This window comes from Corvus cornix, chromosome 11 (genome assembly GCF_000738735.6).
Source record: "Corvus cornix cornix isolate S_Up_H32 chromosome 11, ASM73873v5, whole genome shotgun sequence".
Taxonomy (NCBI): Eukaryota; Metazoa; Chordata; class Aves; order Passeriformes; family Corvidae; genus Corvus; species Corvus cornix.
In genome coordinates this window covers 6,768,839-6,788,380 of record NC_046341.1, presented here as the reverse complement: position 1 = coordinate 6,788,380, position 19,542 = coordinate 6,768,839, and the positions used below count along the sequence as shown (strand labels likewise).

The following is a 19,542-nucleotide window of genomic DNA, read 5'->3' as shown; positions in this document are numbered from 1 at the left end:
GGCCCGCTGCAGCTCACAAAGGCTCCTTTGGTTCTCAGCTGCATCCATGTGGATATACAGCCTTTGTACATATTTTTTTTCCCCATCTGTTTGTCTTCAGAGTACAGTAAAAAAACGGAACTCCTGCTGTGAAGCCACGGTCAGCAGGAAGAAAAACAAGATCCCTGAGCTGACTTACACTATGAGTTCATTCTTCTGTATATGACGCACTTAATTCCATGTTTCCATTCTTTTTCCATGTCTCCATAGCAATAAACAGCCCCTTGTCGTCGTTCCAAACCTGTGATCGTCAGAGCAACTGGAGACCTACTTAAGGAAAGAGCTGCAGCCTCTCGACCTGACTAAAGAGAGCTCCCAGCAGCTGAAGTTACAGGTCTGACACAAGGCTCTCTTGAGAGTATGATCTTCCCTTACTTGAGAGAATATTTATATAGTTACATATTTCGACTTTATATGCTTAGATATATAGTTATATGTATTTATGGATCTGTACAAGCCAAAGTTTGATACAAAAAGTTACAACCTCTGAGACTCCAGACTGCCAAAGAGGTATCAATTGTTTGAAATACATCCAGTCCAAGGAAAAGGCTCTGGGGAGTTGAAGAATTCCTGTGAAACATCCAAACCCAATGCCAGCCCACTACTGTGACAGGCAGCAGGTGCAAAGCACCATCCCCTCCCATTCCTCCCCGGGAAGCTGCACCTTCTTAGGAGAAGAAAGTGAACTCTGACACACATTGGAGAAGGGAATCCCATCCATGCAGGACCTGCATTTACTGCTCCCAGCAGAGCTTCTCAAAGGACCCTTGTCTTTCCAACACTTCAGTCACACTGTATCAGCAAAAATGCTCTTCGTGGTATTTATGGAATAATGTTAAAAAAAACCCCACCAAACTTGAAAAATGCCTGCCCTTTGGATTGGCATTGCCTGCTGAAGAGATTTTAACTCTATTGGCCATCACGTCCTTTAGTGTTGTGCAAAACCTGTTTAACTTCCAAGTTCTGCTGCCAGGAGCTGGGCTGGATTTCCAGGAGTCCCTGTAACTGGTGCCATTTGGCTGTAGTTTTAGGAAGCTATACTGCACACACAGCACAGCCCAGAGAGAAGGATCCATACTTGCAGCAGGATTTAGGACAGGCTCAGGATGGGGAGAAACAACTCATGTCACACTGACCCCCCAGAAGGACACTGAAGAGAAAGTTCAATACCCATCTCCATCCCTCCAAAACTGGTACATGTGACAGGCATTATTCTTTCCCAGCTTCTGAATTGTTTTACAAAGTCACAGTCCTTGGCACCCTTTGCTGTGTCAGACCTCATTCCTGGTGTGGTTTAGGCTCACTGGAAGCAGTACAATCATACACAAGAGTTTTGCCTATGTGAGGAGGATGAGGGAGCACAGCATGGACCAGCTGCACACCAACTCCCGGTACAGGAACACCAGGGGAAAACAAAGGGGCACCATGGCTCCCACAGGGAGCAGAGCAATAGAAACCACACAGGTGTGTCAAACACAAACACCTGGCTGGCATGAAGAGCACCAACACCGCTAAATGCCTGCGAGGAACAGTTTGAACACCACAATGCTCAGGAGCCTCTCAGCTCACTGGCATAAGCAGCATTGGCATCACACAGAATACATGTAACATTTTATTTATCTGAGCTGTACACGTATTCAAAGGTAACATACAAAAATATGGATAGTCAAATCACTTGTGACAAAGGCTGGTGAGACCAGCAGGGTGGTGTGGTGGCCACAGCACAACCTGCCTCCACTCAGGAGAACATCCAGCAGTCTTTGCCTGATTGCTTACGTGTGGAAAAGCATCACCTGGAGCAGTGACATGGAACAATCCACAGCCAGCCCCTGGGAGCAGACCATCTTCTCACCCACAGAGGCCATCACTGCACCTTCACTTGGAGGGGATCACTTTATTTCCACTCACAGCAACTGGAATCAGGATCTTCCGGTACTCCAGAGGGAGGTAGTTCTCTATCAGCACATTCAATGGCATCTTGTCTGTCACCAGCCCTTGCCTTTGTCCAAAAGGAGAGCAGAGAAGAAACAAGAGCTGTTAGTGAAATGTGTTTCCATTCGATGTCAGAGTAAGGTTTTCTTGCAGTGATGTTTTTGCATTTAAGAGCTGAAATGCTCTGGCTGCTTGTGACAAACAGCTCCAGACTCGTGTTTGCTGGCAGCTTCTCAGCTCCTGTGCATGGTGCAATGCCAGGATTGCCCACACAGCAGAGCAGACCCAGAGGGTTCCTGCAGACCAGCTTCCCACAGAGCTTCCCACTGTTTACCATGGGGATATTCAGCTATATTGATCAGGACCAAAGTAGAGACTCACTGCTTTTTAAATTCACAATCCACCTACCATAGGATAAATTCTACCATTTGAAGACGTGCACAGAATGATGTGACAGAAGGAAATAGCTCAGTACCCAGATATTTTTACAGTCACAACTCAGAGGTGGTTGGCATTTGCCAACTGTGTAGGCCATGTAGTTTTCCAGTACACTGTTTAGCTGACTGGCCTGAAAAAATCAGCATCTCCCAGTTTTGTAGAAAGAAAAAAAGTGCAGCATTTATTCACACTTTCTGTGTGGAAGGAACAGAAATACTGTTCTTATGCATGAGCCAGCAACAATTCCTGATCTCTTTATGAGGCAGTAAAAAAGCGTAAAGACACCTAGAACAAAGTAAACAACAAGTACATGGAATTCTCAAACCAGGGCAACTAACCCATCATGCCTCCTGGCCTGCTCATACCAACCTCAGCACACACCTGCCAGGTGGGAAAATGAAATCTCTGGATCAGGACAGCAATAGATTGTTCTTTTTAAGCAGCAGCACCAGCACTACCTACAGAGGCTCATGCAAAGCTCATGTCATCAGCTGTGCCCTGCACCATCCCCCAAGTGACTTTAACATCACATTTGAAACTCTTCCAGTGGAGAGCAAGAACAACAACCTGGAGTAATGACTTTAAATGAAAAGTGGTGGATTGCTTCAGGCCTCACAGAGTTTTACAGTGGGCTTCCAAGCCAAGAATAAATCCCTTGTGTTTTCGTAACAGAACAAAGTGAATTCAGGCAGGAGATGAGGCAGCTGGGGGAGTCCAGAGGACAGAGCACCAGTGAGGCAGCTCTGAAAACAGCTCTTCCAGGTTGCTGTCTAGGAATGTTGCTGTCTAGGAATGTTGCTGTTATGAGAGGCCAGCCCTGGCTGCCTGGCCTGGAGGCTTCTTCTCCTGCTCTGGAGAGGAATTGTCAGTTTGGATCCCAAGTATCAGCTTGTGCAGCAGCAGGAAGAGGTGTATTTTGTTTGGAAGTCACCAAAACAGACAGCAGGACATGTGAAAATGCTCACAGTGTCAGCTGCAGGTGCTTTTAGCAAAGACATCACTCGAGGATGCAAACAGGGTAGCCCAGCCTCCCTCTTAGCGTTTCTCTACTTTTTCTACTCATTTCCCAGACATTACTGCTTCACCCTTACACAAATCCCTCTCCTCTTGGCTCCTCAGATAACTCCTTGCACTCACAACCCTTCACTACTTCCTCTTGCCCCTCCACCACCACTGTCACTCAGTGGTGCAACCCAAGTCCACGGATATCTCCTGGGACAGAAGTGGCCTCACACAGAGTAAATCTCAAGATCCCATACTTACTGTGCAAACACTGCTGGTGCACACCCTGGCAACAACCAAGGTTTACTGGGCTATCAAAGCACCACCAACCACCACTGCAGTTTAGCAACAACCCTTCCATTACCTTCTCATGAGGATTTCCAGGTCAGCCACCTCCACTGTCTTCCTCCCTGCATGGCGGGCGTAAGCTTCCAGATCATCGCTCACCTGCTTGAAGTATCTCTCGGAGCTGAGGGAACAATGAGGAGGGAAATCAAATCAGACTGAACCATGTGAACACCATCTACTCACCCACTTCTGCAGGGCAAGCTGCACTAGAGCTGCTCATTGTTCAGGTCCCAGCCTGCCAGGGAAAGCTGGGGGAGAAGAAACTCTCCAGCCCACGGACAAAGCTTGACTCCTCAGCTCAGGCTCCCTGGAACTTCACTGCCAAGACAGCTGTGAAACAGCTGCACATCTGACAACCAGAACCTTTCCCAAACTTCCCACACATGCAGGAACAGGGGCTGACACCAGTGAGAGAGAAATCAGCACTGAGGGTCAGACTACTGGCTACTGCAGTGACACTGTTCAAAAAATCCACAGATTTTACTCATGAAGGCAACAAGGTAGAAGGATTCAAAAAGCTGAGAAACCTGGATTCCAGTGGAACACCCTCACTGTGCCCAGCACAATGACCATTGTCCAGAGCCATCCTGCCCATGGAAATTGATAATGACAAGACTGTGACTGGTACAATTTGCTGGGACAAAACCCAGATGCTCCTGCAAGGCTGCACTGATCAGATACCCACACAGCAGCCCAAGGCACTTTGCACATTTCTGCCCCTGTTTTTATCAGGCCTCCCAAGACTGTTTCCAGCTGAAGAGAGAAGGCTGTCAGCTTGTCAGCCAACACTCCAAACAGATTTATTACTTCAAGAAAGAAAGAAAACCCAACACTAAAAATAATGGAAAGAGCAGTTTGTTGCTACTTACCATTTTTCAACAATTTTGAATGCATCTCTGGTCACTGGCATTTTAACAAAATGTCTGAATATCTCCTTTATCAAACTCCTTGGCATTTGAGGCTCACATGGTTTCCTCTGGGATGTTTTCAATCTCTTTGGAACTGTCTTAGGCTGCAACAGCTGCACGGGAGACCTTTGAGGGAAATTGAAAATTCACACATTGAATGAACAAGGCCAAGGGAGAGGCAGAGAACACCAGGCTGAGTTTGGAGAAACCCTAAGCTGAACTGGAAGGGACAAGAACTATCTTGAGCTCCTCATTCTTTCTCCCTCCCAATTCTCCAAAACTCTCATGCCGAAACAGGGCAGTTTGCAAAGAGTTCCCTTGATTCCAGCATGCTCATGTAACACACTGCCAGCAAACTGGAGTTCTCTCCAATACATGAGTGCAGTTTCCACTGCATCCCTGCAGTATTCCCTTTCCAGTAGTGCACAAAGTTTGAGGCACCACAAGTCACCTCTGCATCGGTGGACAGAGGAGGCTACTCTGCAGGGAATCCTTCTGCACTATTAAGAACTTCAATGAGGGCTTTTTTGGTGGGTTTTGGGCTTTTTTCCCCCCCTTAAACAAGACCGTAAGTCCTAAAGGAAGTTACAATTGTCTTCCATTCTAAAATAGGAAAAATTGTAATAGGGAAGAGTTAAGTGAAATCCATGGATTCACTCAGTACATGATTGGAAAACAACAGGAAAAAAATAGAACCTCAGCAATAGAACACATGCAAAACCCCCAGAAAGAGTGTGTGGATCACTTGACTCTTGCCAGTCCACCTGTATGTGGGCACAAGAATTTTGTCTTCTTGTTTATTGCTTTAATAGACAAAAATCTAAAGTCATGGGCTAGAAAATTCCTCCTGTTCCCTAGGACCCACTGCTAGTGGTTCTGATGAAGCAAATGGCTTCACCAAATTTCTAATTAAGACAATACAAATGTTAACTAATTTGGAGTAATACAGAAGACAGGTTCACTTTCTGCCTCTAGGACAGCTTCATTCTATAGTCAGCACATGGCAACTGCACACAGCTCTAGGCTTCTGCAGTCAATGCAAGTATGTCATTCCATGTGATCAGAGTCCTGTCACCTTTAATTACCCCTCTTCTGCAAGGGCCTCTGCATCCCATACTGGAGACTATGGCTCCAGAGTAGCCTACCAATTGAAAAACTCCTAGGAAAAGTTTTGCCCTTCAGCACAAGAAAATATTACAAGAACGTTCACTGGAAAGCCTTAAGAGATCAGACCTGCTCTGGAAGAGCACTGACATTCACTCAACTCACTCTGAACTCAGCTGCTACAGCACTGAAAGAACCAAAGCCTTCAGAACAGCTGGCAAAGCTGGGCTCTGCTCTCCCCCCAGCCCCACTTCTGCCAGGCCACTGCTGGATGTGGCTTAGGCTTACCTGGGAGCAGCAGGTTTTGCAACATGTGGAGTTGACAGCAGGAGGTTGTAGGCTGGAGCACGGACAAATGCAGGAGTCTTCATGGAAACCTCTGGGGAAAAAAAGTACTTGAGGAACTGAAGTCTCTTTCCAGAGCTCCTGGAGAAAGCAGTGCTGCTGCAGCAGACAGAAAACCAGGCACCTCCCGACACGCCTGGTCCTGGTCACACTTCCTGTGCTCTGGCTGTGTCCCCACAGCACCCTGAGCCAGCACAGCTGCTGGCTGCTGCAGTGCCACCCCCACAGCTCCTGCCACACAGGCTGGGGGCTCCCCTCGGGCCCCTGTGCTGGCCCAGCTGGCTGGGCAGGCTGCAGGGACACACTCACTCAGGGCCAGGCTGCAGGGGCTAATGGCTGGGTTAACTTAGGTTGCCACAAAGCTGCAGCCTTTTTAACCAGAAAGAACTTCAAAGTCTACAAGCTCCCTCTCTGTCATCTTGCTAAGCCACTGGCAAATTCTCCTGAACAAAGGGACAAGCTGAGCTACCGACTCACATTACAGGGGCCAGAATATAAACTTCTCCCTGTTTGCAGATTGTCATAACTCCCTCCAGGCAAGGCTCCTGTTATCAGCATCTCACATGTTCCCTGCTATGAACCCATAGCAGCTTCCTCCAAGTCTAATCTGCATTGTCTAACTTCACTCTTGCACTTCACTTCATAACAAAGGAAAGAAAACAATGTTAATAGAAATACTGAGCAGCTTCCTGTCTAGAAGAGGAGTGATCATACAGGGCTTCTTGCCCAACAGCTTCCCTTGGAAGCTGAGTGCAGCCAAGTAATCCAGCCTATCTGGTAATGGCATCAACTTCACAAAGATCCCTTAAAAGGGCTTGGACACCTGTCTTCTTAGAGAAGCCAAGCCCAGCTACTAGAGGCTTCAGGGACTACTGAGAGTTAAACTCCCCAGATGAAAGGGTCAGAAATCTCTCAGAGAAAGCAGGACTGGGTGAAACTACTGTGGTTGCCTGCATTAGCTTCTTCTGAATAAACATTTCTGTGCACTGGAGGAACAGGGAGCAGGATGTAGGGAAAGGGACTGGTTATGCTCAAGTTTCCAAGGCAAGATTTATGACAAAAGGACATAATTTTTTTCCCTTTTCTTCCTCCTCTTGTCCAATGACACCTGTATGGTGCTACTCTTACTGTTCCACCCTATCAGTGAGATCTGCAGCCAGATCTTTCCACCTCTTCATACAGCTGTGTACAAGATAAGCATATTAACACAACTGTAGACACCCTAAGAACACCTACAGCTTTTCTTGTGGCTATCAGTTCAACTGTTGTGCTTGTGCACACTGCACAAATACACACAGACATAGATATTTTCATTACAGCTGAATATGGCCAAAATTTTCACAATGGGTTTTAGGATGTCCTTTGTTCAGCTTTATACTTCAGGGTGTATTGTTCTTCAAAAGACTAAGACCAGTTCCAAGAGACATCACTAAAATACATTCTGGGCATTCTCAAACATGGCCTTGATCAAAGATAACTCAGTCTGATGTATTTGTTCTTCCAAAAGGCATCAGCACTCTTGGGCCAGACTGATGGAGTTTCTGAAGAGCTGTTTAGAAGTAGACACTTTCTCTCAGCTTTCTGGAAAACCGGGCCACTACTTTTGTTAACTGGAAAGGAAACCTGTAACTACACATACAAAATACAGGGTTCTAAATTAGGTTTCAAGTCTGAAGTCACATAAATGGCTGTGGTAACACCAACTCAATGGTAAGACATTAAAAAATTGGCATGAAATTAGGAGTCAGGAAGGAAAAAACAGACTGGAGGATATCCCTATGTCACTGTATAACCTCACTTTGCACTCAGTTTCATCTGTTTTGGGCACTTCCATTACTTTCACCTCAAAAAGTACAAGATGATCTTGGTCTCTGGAGCACCTGATGAGCCAGTAATGATCTGGCCCTAGAAACAGCAGCCAACAGTTTCCCCTGGACTCTCTGATGGACTAAACAGTTAATAACATTATTAACCTCTGCTGTTCTTCAGCCTAGGAGGAAAAAATTCTCCAACCGCCTTCTGTTCCTTACCTTGACTTGCAGGGTGTCCAGCTTCATCCTCAGAAGGCTCTTCCACTAAATTATCCAACTCTAGCATGATAGCCTGGTCCTGTAGTTCATCTCCTTGTTCATCAGTTTCATCTGATGGAGTCATCCCAGGTTTATCGAATGAGGAAAAGGCATGAGAGTGCCCGCCCGGACTTTCAGCTCCAATGCCTTTGGTAATCTCAGGTTCTACATTTCCGAAACAGGAAAAACAAAGCCCTGAAACAAGTACCTTTGCCTGATTCTGGAACTTCCACTAGTAAATTTTAATCAAAGAAACCTGCTGTAACTATACATTTCTAAATACTACCACCAGTACAATTTTGGTTTCCCTTAAAATAAAATGCAGTCTTCCAGCTTAAAATGACAAAATTGGTTTGATATTTCCCCAGTAATTAGCCCAGATTCCACAATGTAAAGGAAATTAAGTCTCTGTCTCAGCACTGATACCAGTCATGCAGCATGAGAGATCTTTGGCACTAAAGAGAGCTGTCAACATTAGAGGTGTCCTCACCAGCTCTGGGAGAGCCGTGGGCTCCAACGCTGCCTTCTGCCAGTTCCTCTCCTGCTGAAGGAGCCATTTCTGTTTCACCTCTGCTGTCCTGTGCTGGAGTTATCTGCAATTCTGCTTTTTCAGCCAGTTTCTTCTCCAAATGTTCAGAATATCCAGCACTTGCACCACATTCTGCAGCTAAAATAAGTAATTCTATCATACATCTTACCTACAAAAAAACCCCCAACCGCCAGCACACAGTTTAACCACCACTAGAATTTATTTGTGATAAATAAACTCAGCCACTAAGCTGTGAATAAGAAAAGCAGATGCAATTCCCTTTACAGCTGAGAAATGCCCAACTTTTCCTGTGTTTGCTCCACAGCTACCTAATTAGGGGCACATCAGATCCCGATGAAGGAATTTTACTTACAGTAAGCAGAGCTCCTCCAGATCTGCCATCTCTATGGCTATTCCAAATTTTGGTGATTGTGTGAAAGACCAATTTCTTTTCCTTTAAATCTAACAATACCTGGAGTTTGTGCTCAGATTCTCCTCCTCATTTCCTCCGTTTTTCTGAATAAACAATTTTGTAAGAGATATACTCCATTACAAAGAGAAGAGAGCCTAAAGTGGTTTTAACCATCCTGGACAAGCCTCTGGCAGGCAGGATGAAAAATACATAGGCACATGACTTGCTTTTGTTTAAAACACTTGAGCCACTGACTACTTAAGCATTCCTTTTTCCTTTATAGTACATATACAGTCCACATATGTGTTACTATGTAGCTCTGTTAAGCAGAAACCCACCCAAGTAATTCCTTTGAGAAAATTGGGCACTCTCATAATGCTGTCACTTGCTGAAGGGTTTGGAAATCTTGGCTGAGTCCAGAACCAAAAGCTGTCAAACTGCACTTTTATCATCCCCTCCAGTGACTGGGAATTTTCACACTCGAAAGTAGAAGTGTGGCAAGGCCTTATACTTTTGGGACCCCAAGCTCAAGTAAAGGGCACAAAGACATCTGGCCAAAGGTGGTGCAAAAATCAGTTATACCACTCTCACTAACCAGAATACTGGGCTGCTTACACCAACACAGGGCCTAAAGTGAAGTGAAATATTAACTAGCTTAGATTAGCCAGATGTATTCTTTGCCAAGAGAGAGCTCTTCATCTTTCCTATGGGAAGCCGAGCAGTACTACAGACCTGCCAAAACATAAGAACCCTTATTCCACTTCCAGTCACAGCCCACTTTTAGAGAGCTTATCTGGAAATGTTCAATTCCAGCATCTTATGTACAATTAAGTCTTATTTTACTCTGCAAGTCACCTCAAAAACTCTGTTTAAATCAGATTATACTCCATTCCCTTTCTACACTCAAAGCACTTCTTACCCTCTCGGAAAATCTTTTCCTGTTCCACTCCGTTAACTGTATTAATCATCTCTTCTTCTGTATCACTTATTTCTAGGTCTTCAATTACATGGGACACAACTTCTCTCAAAGACATGCTGGAAAGATTTAGAGTGACTGGGGATTCCAAATATTTACTTGAACTTCTGGAGGACAGAGAGGAGCTCCATCTACAAACAGCTAGAACAGATCCTTAATGTGTCTCCTGGTAGCTTTTTAAACTTTCTTTTAGCTTTCCTGGTAAATAAAAAACCAAGCAGGGAGAAGAAGACACACAAGAAACACTTGTGTGTACTCGAAGCAGTTTAGGGAGTTTGCACTGAATCTTAGGAACCAGTTGGAAGAATGCTTTCAACCATTTTTCAGTTGACACTGAGGAGCAACACTGAGAGCAGCCTCCTGTGGTAGAGGAGAACTAGGTCACCATTAACTTCTGACATGAATGCCTTACTAACTCCAGTGTTTTAAAGATATGCTCACTCCCCCACATCTTCCTCTCATTTGATCCAGTCCCCTATTCCACATCCTCCACACTTTTCTCTGCATATCTATCTCTTTGTCCTAAAAATGCCTACCACTGAGCTCCTCTGAGCAACTAACCTTTTTCTGTCGATTCCTCCCCCTGTCCTTTCAAAACAACTTTTGCCTGGTCCAAGCAGTATGAGGAAAATGTGTTCCCACTTACACAACCAGGACTAGGCCAGGGAAATGAATGCCAAAGAAAGGTACCAGACACCAGGAAAAAACTGGCAAACAATAGGAATTGCAAAGTGTTGGTACAGAGTGAGCAGGGAGGCAACTGCCTCTGTCCAAGGATTTTTAAGGCCCTGGAGACAGTGAAGAGATTGGCTGTGACAAATAAGTGAGCACATCACAGTGAAGGTCTGGACTACAAACTTCCAGACTCCTTCCATGTCTGCTACATGTCCTACATATCTCCTTATTTTTTGTGACCAATTTAGAGTGCCCACTTCTGGTGTCCCAGTACAAAGGAGAGATGGACCCAGTGGAGAGTCTAGCAAAAGGCCACCAGGACAGTTAAGGGACTGAAACATCTCTCCTAGAAGGAAAGGCTGAGAGAGCTGGGACTGCTCAGCCTAGAGAAGAGAAAGCTCGGGGCAGATCTCATCAATATACACAAGTGTCTGAAAGTAGGGTGTAAGGCAGACAGAGCCAGACTCTTTCCAGTGGTGCCCAGTGTCAGGAGAAAAGGCAACTGCCACAGACTGGAACAGACTGGAGGCTCCATCTGAACATAAAGAAGAGAATTTGCAGTCATTACCCTTGGAGACTGGTAAGAGCCACTTAGACAGGGTCCTGGGCAACCTGCTCTATGTGGCCCTGCCAGAGCAGAGGGGTTGGAGAAAATAACCTTGAGGTCCCTTTCTACCTCAACCACTCTGTAACTTCAGATAATACCTGCTAAGCCTAAGCCTTAAGCCATAGTACTCACTGCAAACCACTTCCTCTTCAGGAAAAGAAACCTGTTCCATTGGGTGACTCTGCTGGGAATGATCCTGCTTATCTTCTTGCTGTTTTACAGGTGTTTCTGTAGATACATGTCTCATTCTGTCAACATGCCCATGATCAAGGCTTGAGCTCTTGGAGTATCTTTGGGTCCTTCCCTCATTTGTGCCCACACTGGATACCAGGCCCTCTGGCCTTGATTCCTCTTGATCTACATCAGAAATCAGGCTCCTCTGTGCTGAAGTTTTTGAGTCTGACAGCTGGGGTTCAAGAGCAAAAAGTTTATTCTGGCTCTGTTCATCCAGCTGGGACTGAACAAAGAGCTCGGTGCTATTCATCATCATTTCCGCATCACTTGTCAGGATGCTTGTTCGAATCCCAGACGCAGATTGTGAGTCCACAAGGTAGTTCTGTTCTGTTTAGAAAGTTTTAAAACAGATTTTATGTGAAAAACTGTTCAAGGTCATAGGGACACACTTTACTACCAAGACTTGTGTAATTCAAAATTTCAGTCATTCAACCAAATTTTACTCATCCTCAACAGATCAAACACTGAAACTCTATGACCCCACTTCAGTGCCCCCAGCTCTCCCCCTACCAAACCAAGAGACCCCAGTACCCACAGAAGAAAATGATTCCAAACAATTCCTGTGGCTTATATCACCAAACTGGACAAAGCACATATTTAAGTGCATAGAAGCAAAGGAACTGCTGAGGCAGAGCCTCATTCTAATCTTGCTTCTCAAATCCCACTCTATTTCTGCAAATGTATTAGTAAATTTTAAATTCTAAAACACAGACCATGCTTCAGTAACCGCTTCTAGAAGCCCCTTTACATAAGGCCCTGCCTCCCAAAAGAGAAGTAACAACACAAAAGAAACCTTTGCTCTTCAGCAGGTTCTGTTCTACTCTGCCTTCAAAAGCTTGCATGTCAACAGCCTTGCGGGTTTTTGGCCTCCGGAGCAAGCCCCTCTTCTCAACAGTGTCTGGGGCCATCAAGGAACCCACAGACATACGAAGGGATCTGCAAAAAGAGGGAAGAAATCATTTGTCAAAATCACACTCCCCTTTTACCCTCAGAATACAGACATGGTGGCACTAACAGTGACACATTTCACAGAACTGGGAGAAATTTCTCCAAAAAACCCTTGAAGATTATATGTCAGTCTAAATGAATTATTTTCATAGTATCACCCAACATCACGCTATGTGTCACAGATATCAGTAAGCAGACTGGTTTACAGCCTCCCTGAGACACTGCAACACTACAGCTGACAAAAGGTTCAGAAATTTTAAAAAATCTTAAGTAACAAAAAAAAGAGAAAACAAATGTTTGAGAGTGAAGACATACTCCAGATGACAGTGGGGTGGTAGGAGGACTTCCCAACAAGTTTAAGAAGCTACTTAATATCAATACTCTCAGCAAAGTACAGCTACCAACACACTGTGACTGTTTTGAGATGGGAGCTGATAGCAACACATAAAGCACAGGAAAAGATGTTTCTCACTGGAGGTGTTTCACACCCTGGAGACTGACCATGCTCAATGACCTCCTGCCCCTCTCTCCAGGCAACCCAAGTAAAAAGGGAGTTCAGAGGGTTTAAAGTCAAAACTACAGAATGCAGCCCCAAGAAGCATCTTGTGTGGCACCCCAGGCAAGGGCTGCACTGAGAAAGGTGAAATAATGCGCTGACTTTGGCCAGGGTCATTTGCAAAGTACCCAGGCAACACAGGAAAGTAAGTTCTTTGACTCACTAAAAAGCTTTTAAAGTCCAGAAAATACTGCATAGATGCAACTGATATGATGAGACTACCAACCAGTACTGTGTACTGACTTACTGTTGGAAGCATGAAAACAAAAGGAAAAAAGGAATGATCCTAGCAAATAAAAATAGGAGCAACAGCAGCAATACAAGCTAGACCAACCCAGGCACACAGTGCAGAGCCACAGTTCCTGAAAATGAAAAGGTGTGTGGTGTAACACCTTCAAATTCCATCAGCAGAGGGGCAGGTGAATGTGTTACTGCTAACATTAACACAGGTCTTTAACATGAACCCAGGTATCTGCACTGTTCTTCACCACTTCAGATGTGATCAGTGAAGGCAGCTAAACTCGGGACAGACAGAAGTTAAGACATTTTAGATTAAACTCACCGAGTCATAATTGTGCTGTCCAACGTTGACTGAGCTAGAAAAAGTCAATGGCACATTAGTTGAGAAATAACCCTTTACACAACAGGCTACAGGAACATCCCAATGGATCTTCCTCTTTTCAGAGCCAGTCACGCTACAATCCTCAAAAGTCACACTTTGATGCAAACAGAATTAGATGACAGTCACTTCACTATTTCATGTCTACATTTCAGAACTGTGTATTAGAAATCTAATAAGCAATTTCTGAAAGGGTAAGAAAACAGTTATTTCAATGAAAATTTAACATGGCATATACCCTCAGACTTAATAATTTTAATTTTACCACATTGATAACAAGATGTTAGGCCTTGGTCACAACCACCCTTCAGCAACCCAACCCAAACACATCTGGAGCTTTAGAAGCACAGACAACTATTCCACAAACTCTTGATGAAACTGGAACTCAAACCTGTTCTGCTCACCAGGAACTTCATAATTATTTTTATATAATTGCAATGGAAAGTATGCAGCTGCTTGTATTTTAAAGTTTCTAGAATTGAGAGGAAGACAGGGATTGCTTCCTCTGGAGACACTTCAAAACTCAAAAAGCACCAAGCTGCAAAAGTAGTCAATAAGTTATATACAGTAGGATAGGTGCTTTTATTTTTTCCATTATCCCCTTTGCATGAGATACTGCAATCTGGATTCCAAACCTACAACTGCCCAGCTGGGCAGCTCCTAACAACTGAGCTGAGCAGGTGAGAACCAGCTGACAGCAAATGCAGCACTGAACAAGATAATCCTTGACTGCAGCCTTACCTTGGTTCTGGGGAAGTCGTCTCTCTGCTGCTCTCTCAAACTCAGAAATGCTGAGTTTCTTTCTCTTCTTTGTCATGTGGAATACGCTGACAGATGTGTCCTCAGCAGCAACATCTGGCAGCTGCAATTCCCCCCTACCAAAACAAACCAAGCTGGAGAGACATTTCTGATAATCTCACCTGACAAGATGCAACTCTGATCACTGAAACATAAGTACAGAAGTCCTGCTCCCTAATCCCACCACAGGAACTGCAGCTATACCTGGCATTGTAATAAAAGTGAAAATCATAAAAAACCCCTACTTACATGCTTGAAACTCTCTTAGATGGGACTTCTGAATGAGCTTCTTCCATGTCTTTATGGTTAGATATCTGAGGTGCCAGAGGTGAAACTTGGGGTTCTGCCAACAAACCAGAACATTTCCTTTCCACGATTCAGTACAGCAAGAGCACCAAAACGCAGCAGACTGTCACATCTACACTACAGGCTGTAAATTACACTTATTAATGGGTTAAAATTAAGACCTAGTGAAAACTGTTTGGGTTCTACTGGCTGTGACAAAGCCAACAGTGACAGCTGGCAGCACGGGGGTTCCCTGCACTGCAGCAAAATGTGCCTCTAATAACTCACACCCGATCCTACAGCCAAAGGCAGCACCAGGATTATGTGCTCAGACACCAGGATAAGAAGACCACCTGAAGAGGGCTTTGAAGAGGATCTTCAAAGCTATGATTTCACCAGTGCAAGGCCTGGTCTCTCAGACAGTTGTATCCCACATTCAGCTGCCCTGCAGTGATTCCTCTGTTACCTAAATCAGTCATACAACAATCTGATTTCTGTTCCATGTAACAGGGAAAGGATTTTAAAGTTTTCTCAACTCTACCAAAGCATTGTCTTTCTGTTCTCAAGTCTCCTGAAAAAAAGACACTTACCGTTCTGCATGACTCTCTTGAGTAGAAGCCGTGGTGTGCCATTTTTGAGATCAGGGAACGCTGCCTGTCTCTGCTTCACCAAGGTGCTTCTGACAGATTTACTCTTGTTTTCTAGACTCGATCCAGTCTAGAGGGAAATCAAAAGACAAGCAATTCAACACTAGTATTTATATTATTAAAGACCACAACATCAAAAGCATCCACCACCCATCTTCTAATAACAAGCTAGGCCAGCTGATAAGAAACTTTTTCCAAATTCCAAAGAGAAATTGCGCGTAGACTTTTTGACAATGGTGGCACCTCACGTGTGGACGGGAGACAATTCAGCTCGGGTATCACCCAGGTGGGCTCCAGTGCAAAACCCCTCCTGTGGACGAAATCCCGAGTGGCCTCAGAGCACAGCCGCGACCTAAACATGCCGAGGGGTACCCGGCCAGCGCGAAAGGCGAGGGGCGTCGGCCCATTTTCCACGATTAAATGCGAAAAAGGGCGAGAGAGCTGCCTCCGCTCCTGCTTCAGGGGACTCGCTTCTATCTCAAACCGAGAGCGACCGGGCAGGCGGAGCCGGGCGAGTCCCACGGGATGGTCCATCCCGACAGCGACTCTCCTTTCCTCCTTTCTTTCTTTTCTTCCCTTCCTCCCGCCCTCCCGGACCCCTTGCGGCACCTGGGCCGCCGCCCGCGCGTTTGTGGCGGCCGCTGCGCCTGAGGCCGGGCCCGGCCGGGGACCGCCCGTCAGCCATGACGGGACTGCTAACGGCCGCACACCTCCCGCGCCCCGCCGCCTCTCGCGAGATGCGTGCGCGCGCCGGGAGGGGCCGCGGCGCAGTGTGGGGCGGGTAGTTCCGCCGGCAGCGCGGTGCATTGTGGTCCGCGTAGTTCCGGGGCGGCGGCGGCGGCGGCGGCGAGAGGCCGCGCGGGCCTTGTGGGAGCTGTAGTTCGGCGGGGCCGCTCGCCCCGCTCGCCGCGGGTGTCCCCCGGCCCCGCGAGGCCATGCCGGGCTTCACCTGCTGCGTACCGGGGCTGCTACAACAACTCGCACCGCGACAAGGCGCTGCACTTCTACACCTTCCCCAAGGACGAGGAGCTGCGGCGCCTCTGGCTCAAGAACGTCTCCCGGGCGGGCGTCAGCGGCTGCTTCAGCACCTTCCAGCCCACCACGGGCCACCGCGTCTGCAGCGAGCACTTCCAGGGCGGCCGCAAGTCCTACCTGGTGCGGGTCCCCACCATCTTCCCGCTTGCGCGGCGTCAACGAGCGCAAGGCTCAGCGGGGCCCGGCGCCCCCGCCCCGCTGCCGCCGCCGCCGCCGCCCCGCAGGGCCCCGCGGCCGCCGCCGAGGCCCCTGCAGGGGGCGCGGCCGAGGACGTGAAGCCCATCGACCTGACGGTGCAGGTGGAGCTCGGGGCCGCCGCCACCATCGGCCCAGCCCCGCGCGGCTGCCGGTGCCGGTACCGGCGCGGCGGCGGCGGGGGAGGAGAGCCCGGTGGAGGGCGGCCCCCCGATCACTCGTACTCGCTGTCGTCGGCACCACGTCGGAGGAGCTGCTGAGGAAGCTGAACGAGCAGCGCGACATCATCGCGCTGCTGGAGGTGAAGATGAAGGAGATGAAGGGCAGCATCCGTCGTCTGCGCCTGGCCGAGGCCCAGCTCCGCGAGGAGATCCGCGAGAAGGACCGGCTGCTCCACGCCGCCAGCGCCGGCACCCCGCAAGCGCCACGGCCTCTGAGGGCTGCCGGGGCCCGGCCCGGCGCGGGGCTCTCCATCCCGGAGCCTCCGCCGCCCTCGGTGCGGTGCCGGGCAGAGTAGAGATGGGATGGACCACGGCCTCTCAGGTGCCCGGCTCAGCCCATGCCACAGCAGCTCCCAGCCGGGCAAGGCCTCGCCATCGGATTCTCCTGCCTGGACTGGATCAGCTCGGTGCCCAGCTCCGTTATCACCCCGACGTTATCTCCGGTGTCACCTCACACCGGGCCCATCAAACCCGCTCTGTGCCGGCAGTGTCAGAACGCGCTGCTCGTAGTGTGGATGGGACCCGAGTCGTCACTAAGTGGACGTAGGGTATCAGTTTTCAGCAAATAAACTCGCTCTGTGTCAAGTGAGGTAACAGCAACACTACCCTGGAGAAGGCGTGTCCGACTGCCGTGGGCACTGTACCTGTCATAGGAATGGTCGGTGATGTCGCGATCAGCCTTGCTCAGTGGAGGAAAGCTTTAGAAACCCTCTCAGGGTGATGTGTTTCTTCAGTAAATTACTGATGCCATAAAAGACTGCTCTTCCTAGCGTGACAGAACCCCCAGATTAAAGAGTGTTCTTGTACCGTGTAGTTTCTGCTTTCTCTGCAGTGTGTGCGTATTGGTTACAGATGTCTCGATGCTCTCGACAACAGTAAGGATTACAGTCTGGTACAAAGAACCCGGTGGCGTTTGACAGCTGTAGTTTATCTCACTGGCTTAAGACTCCCTCTGATGAAATGGAGGCTTTGTAACACATCGGAATTTTAATCCTTGGCTTTCGTTCAGAGAACCGGGATGAAACAGAAGTGACTTTACCTGCAGTGGTTGCAAACCTTTCCTGTCTAATCCTAAACTAGTTGGCATGACTAATAATCTGTACATTAGGCAAAACCATACTAAAACCTGCTTGTGTGTTCTAAACCAAGATTTAAGAGTATTGTAACAAATCTATGTGGAATGATTGTGTAGTCTCTGTTTCTAGCCAGCATCAGTCCCTTCACTTTCTGCAACAGGCAACCAAATCAACGTTGGCTAGGAAGAGGGTGGAGTGAGGGTAGCAAAGCCACGGGTTTGGCTTGGTTATGCACTGCCAGCCTAGCCAGTGGAACAGATCCCTCAGCAGTTTGGAGGAGGAGGAGAAGGGGAGTATCTGGCACCCCAGCACAGCCCTGTGGCAGGGGGCCATGATGATGGATGTTGAGAACAAAAGGCACTTCACCACAGTGTGCTCATATTTACCTTCAAGGGAAGAATTCCCAGGTGTTCCCTGGGTCTGTGAGATCCTTCTGGAACCAGAGTGCATTGCATTCGGTAGATTGGGATGTCACTTTTACTAAATTTTATAGAGGTATTTTCTAAATGTAAAAGGTATCTTTAGTTTGAAATTATGTAATCTTTGTAACACTGGCTAATGTAGCTTTACAACCATCAGCTTCAACACTGTATACGATCGAACAAAAGGGCACAGTGGGGTTTTGTAGCCAGAGGTTTCTCTGTGAGTCCTGAAGCCTGTTCAGCTCCAGGTTGTCACAGCCTGCTATGTGATGCATGGGTCATTTTTTATTAACATGTCTGCCAAGTTGGATGGTCAGCTGTAAGGATACTACATGTCTATCCATGTACTAAGTACTTCCTGTTACTTCAGTTTAATTTATTCTCCAATCTGAGATGTAGCTCTCCAGCTCTGTGCTATACTGATTTTTCTGCGAGTCGAGTTAGCAGCAGTTTTTTTGTTTGGTTGGTTTGGCTTGTTTTGGGTTTGTTTTTGGTTTTTTTTGTAGGACAAGAAGATACCTGCTCCACCATTGGATCTAACATATGTGATTGGTCCAGCAGCTCTAGATGCTCCCATCAAGACGGTAGGCAGCACAACATCCCTCCTTGCAAACGAGGCTGGTTGTGCATCTGAGCTTGTTGAGAATGTGCGTGTCGTGACAGTCATGGTACTTTTTCTACCATTGGGATGCACTTCAGGATGTTCAGCCATTCAGCCTTGCTGGACTGGTTACCTGCTGGACTGTTTGACTTTCCAGGTTACACTGAGGTGCTAACATGCTTAATTTTAATAAAGTATATTTTGTTTTCTTATGTTTCCTGTCTCCTTGTGGTGTATATATGTATTTCTGAAAGGATTGTGGCTGTAGCTTGTCTTCTCTTTTGTACCATCTTTTTATTCCTCATGAACTCTACAGCTGGAATGTGGGGATATCTTTGCATTCATGTAGGGTGAGGAGGAGGTTTTGAGGTCAGTTCAGTGTAACACACACCTACCTACGCAGAGGTTGGAGCCATTTTGATGAGCAATCAGTCACAGGCTGCTCTCTGTGTAACCAGGAGGGATTTGAGCAGAGAGCCAGGCTCCCCACAGGGCTTCCCCCAGCATGGCTCCCCTGTCTA

At 47.1% G+C, this 19,542-nt stretch overlaps 2 protein-coding genes across 2 annotated transcripts; one reads left to right on the top strand and one right to left on the bottom strand.

The window, feature by feature from the left end:
- Window positions 1–1,638: 1,638 nt before the first annotated feature.
- CENPT (centromere protein T) lies at window positions 1,639–16,505 on the bottom strand. Its single transcript, XM_010403452.4, is given in 14 exon segments — window positions 1,639–2,038; window positions 3,776–3,880; window positions 4,629–4,793; window positions 6,060–6,150; window positions 8,147–8,350; window positions 8,676–8,852; window positions 11,517–11,945; window positions 12,412–12,554; window positions 13,685–13,718; window positions 14,483–14,616; window positions 14,789–14,882; window positions 15,415–15,541; window positions 16,081–16,101; window positions 16,103–16,505. Coding segments are annotated over 14 exon segments (2,154 nt in total). The 5' UTR covers window positions 16,409–16,505; the 3' UTR covers window positions 1,639–1,914.
- THAP11 (THAP domain containing 11) lies at window positions 16,407–19,235 on the top strand. Its single transcript, XM_039558331.1, is given in 9 exon segments — window positions 16,407–16,433; window positions 16,435–16,650; window positions 16,652–16,684; window positions 16,686–16,842; window positions 16,845–16,865; window positions 16,868–16,903; window positions 16,906–16,932; window positions 16,935–17,116; window positions 17,118–19,235. Coding segments are annotated over 9 exon segments (720 nt in total). The 3' UTR covers window positions 17,139–19,235.
- Window positions 19,236–19,542: the final 307 nt, after the last annotated feature.